Here is a 3,989-nt window from a genome sequence, read left to right as displayed (position 1 = left end):
AAGTACATCAAATACAAACACAATTCAATTGTTTGAATCATATTGTTCGATAAGATTTTCAAAACATCATAATACCATATATAGTTAGAGAATTGTTCTTTTACACAATTTGACACCGAAGATTGAAAGGAATTTTCGCTCCACATGAGTTAGAGTTCCCCCGAATAGTGTCATTCTCAAAGTATGGCACAACGTTCACTCTTTCGAAAAAAAGAAAGAAAAAAAAACACAAGGCGAGATTGCGTTGAAGCATGAATTGACCGACCTAGTAACGTGAACCCGGGTAACGTCACTGCACTGGTGCGCGACTTCCTTCAATAAAACAAAAAAAAAGTGACGCTATCATTATCACGACCGTACATTTATACGGTTTGACTTTTTATATTATTTTTTGTCTCATCGTGTCAAACGACCACACTCATTTGTATACAATGTCGATTTTTGTGTATCTAAATCGCATAATTAATATATTTATCACACATTAGAGAGTCTAAACTATTTGTGTATTTCTTTCTCTACAATAGTAAAAACAAAGTCCACGAGTCCTATCTTAACTAACAAATGTTGATATTGTTAAGCATACTACCCAGACTCAAACTTGGGACCACACATTTGTGTATATGTTTCTACAGTGTTTGTCACTTCACCTAAAACCAGAGAAGACAAAAAAGAAAGGAAAAAAAAGAAGTAATTTTGGATGAGTGCATGGCCATGAAAACCACACACGTCTTTGGTTTTTCCATTCTACACGGTAAGAGAAGCAAAGAGTATGCAATTCTTGTGTTCACCACAAAGGCAACCTTTCAAGTAAGTTTCACACAAACATCATTTTCTCATCATCATGTAATATTTTATTCACACAATTTAACAAACACGTCAATAACTACTACTTTTATCACACATCATATACACCCCCTTACCACATACTATTCACACACTCCTTCACCAACTTTATACTCTTTCTTTCTCATTCTCATTTACACAACAAAAAGCTCACAATATAACTCACCTTTCCAACCAAATTCACATGACCAACGTTCACTACCATCACAAAACTTCACATATAAACATCAAAAAACTTCACATATAAACATCCACCCGACAATGTATTAAATTACAATCTGCAACGACATCTATATATAGCAAGATCATTGATTCATATCTGCAACCACATCTCTATATAGTAACATAGTTGATTAATATTTTAGCATAGCAACTATAGTTGAAATGGCTGAGTCACAAAGTGGGGCTGGTAGTTCAGGAAACAAGCGTAGTAAAGGCACCAATGCTGGAAAGCGTGCAATGGCAGGAGTGACACAAGATGCATCGACTGTACCCCCGTGTGGTGCTTGCAAGTTCTTGAGGAGGAAGTGTAGTGATGGGTGTATCTTTGCACCCTACTTTGGGACAGACCAAGGTGCGGCTAGATTTGCTGCTGTGCACAAGGTTTTTGGTGCCAGCAATGTGTCCAAACTCTTGTCCAGTATTTCGACTAACCACCGCCATGAAGCCGCAGCAACTATTTCCTATGAGGCTCAGGCTCGGCTATCCGATCCTGTTTATGGTTGTGTGTCCACTATTCTTGCTTTGCAGCAACAGGTTAAGTAAAATATTAATCTATCTCTTTAGTTATGCAGCTTCTATTCACCTATAATAAACCATTTACAGAAAACTCCATTTTTAGTAAGGTATTTATGAATTCTTCTCCATTATACAAGAGTGTTAAAAACTGTTTTCAGCTCGGAATATTTAGAAAATACATTCAAAGCAAAATGATCACTTTAGATGAAACAAATCAAAAAAGTTGCATGTCAAGATTAAAGTAACCACCTTTTAATTTCTTTTCAACAAAATCCAGAATATAAGGAGAAAAAGAGGTATAAAAAAGAAACAACAAGAATTGTATTCATGCATGAATAATGAAAATCTTACCTTATGGCCAATCCAGGTGGCTGCAATGCAAGCTGAAGTCTCAATGATGCATTCTCAGCTGATGAATCGGAGATATGCATATGCAAGTGCTCATCAAACCACACACCACCAGCAGCAGCATCAGATACTACAGCAACCAAACTTCAATGTATCTGTGCAGCCGGCATACTCCAACAACTCATCTGCTTCCACCAACAATTTCATGAACATGAATAGCTTCAACCCTGGTTTTGACCTCACAATGGAGACGGCACGTTCGTCACAGAGCTTAGAGCCTTTTCAAAACTCCAGGATGTCTCATTATGAGGAAGATGATTAAAAAAGAGAACATAATTCAACAAGTTGTCCATTTTTGTTTCTTTTGTTACATCTGTAATCCCGACAACATTATTCTCAAGGATAATGTTTATATATAATGGATATAAAATAACTGGATTATTATAATTTTCAAGTCCTAAAGCCTAGCTATCATCAAGTTGTTAAATGAACTTAAATAATTCTAATGAGTAAACATAAATATAGTTAATAAAATCAAGGTTGAAGATACTATCAGAAGATAATAATCATATGAGAATGAGATAGCAACAGTAATAAAGAATGCCTCAATTGGAATTACTATCAGAAGATAATCATATTTCATTTAAACAAGGATAAACATAAAGATATTCGTAGTTAAATAACATTGTTCCAACTGTTATTAGATATTAACGAGACTGTTTCTCTATCAAGCACAAACACAACACGGTTCTGACACAGACACCACTATTAGAGAAAATAAAAGTGATTGAATGTAGCCAAAAATGCTAATGTCTTGTCGGTGTTGGATACCGGACACACCTTCAATATGAAGTGTCGGTGTTACATAGCTGCTGCTACAATGCATGTTATGAACTATTGTCAAATTCATGAAAACTACCCTCCCTAATGAAGGGTCCTGTCCCATCTCATTAAAACCAAAATAAAAAGTCCTATATTTTTCAACTTTCAAGTGTCTTCTGAGGGCAATGTTACAAGGCAAGAAGGGCTGTTCCAGTAACATGGCAACATGTTGGACTTTTTCCTGATTTATCCATAGCTAAAAGTAAGCGCATCATCTTTTTGGATATCTTTCAATTTCAAACCAAAGAAGCAAAGGCGGGGGAACAAAGCTCCTGAACTTCTAATTAAATTTGTGCTTAAATTACCACACCATCACATGAATGATTTACAAACCGTGCAATGTTTCCTATTCTTGTCGCATCTATGTTCAATCTCAAACATGCCTTTCCTGAGGGAGATGTTCCCTTAAAACTAAAATAGCAGAAGAGAATCTAGAATGTGATTCCCATTCAACATAATTTGCTGTCACCTTTGTGCTTCCTTGGTTTTCAATAGTTCACCTTTTACACAGATAATCACAGATTAATTTTACAACAATTCTCACATGGGAATTTTTAAATAATCACCTAAACATTAGCAAACACTAGAAGGTAGTTTCTACCAATTTTCACAAAAAATTGTTAACCTCACCATCTTAGGGGTACGTACCGTGTAGAAAAGCATATGGGTGATAACTGACTGTAATAATCTATTATGAAGGAAAGGGCTCCTTTTATAGGAGAGAAAATACAAATTCAGCTCCTTTATTTTAGGAGTAATATAATGACTCTTAAATAAGTATAATGATTCTTAAATAAGAAAATAAATAGTACTAAATAGGAAATATTTCAACACCCCCCTCAAGTTGGTGCATAGATGTCAATCATGCCCAACTTGCTGATCAAGTATTCAAATGTTGTTCTTCCCAAGCTTTTGGTCAATATATCAGCGGTCTGTTGATTGGAAGGGATAAATGGCAAGCAGAGAGTACCAGAGTCTATCTTTTCTTTGATGAAATGACGGTCGATCTCGATATGTTTAGTACGATCATGTTGAACCGGATTATGAGCTATGCTTATAGCTGCCTTGTTGTCACAGTACAATTTCAATGGGAGTTCTACCTCTATCTTCAGTTCTTTTAGGACTCTGAGAATCCACATACCTTCACAAATTCCTTGGGCCATTGCTCTAAACTCAGC

At 35.7% G+C, this 3,989-nt stretch overlaps 1 protein-coding gene across 1 annotated transcript; it reads left to right on the top strand.

Annotated features, from left to right (window-relative positions):
* The first annotated feature begins 1,227 nt into the window (after positions 1–1,227).
* Positions 1,228–2,383, top strand: LOC123885466 (LOB domain-containing protein 20-like). The gene is made up of 2 exons (XM_045934752.1): positions 1,228–1,599; positions 1,949–2,383. Exons 1-2 carry the CDS (start codon positions 1,228–1,230, stop codon positions 2,249–2,251), a joined length of 675 nt encoding a protein of 224 aa, XP_045790708.1. The 3' UTR covers positions 2,252–2,383.
* Positions 2,384–3,989: the final 1,606 nt, after the last annotated feature.

The sequence above is a fragment of the Trifolium pratense genome, linkage group LG5 (assembly GCF_020283565.1).
Source record: "Trifolium pratense cultivar HEN17-A07 linkage group LG5, ARS_RC_1.1, whole genome shotgun sequence".
Lineage (NCBI taxonomy): Eukaryota > Viridiplantae > Streptophyta > Magnoliopsida > Fabales > Fabaceae > Trifolium > Trifolium pratense.
The sequence above is the reverse complement of the archived record's forward strand: the minus strand, read 5'-3'. Positions and strand labels throughout refer to the sequence as shown.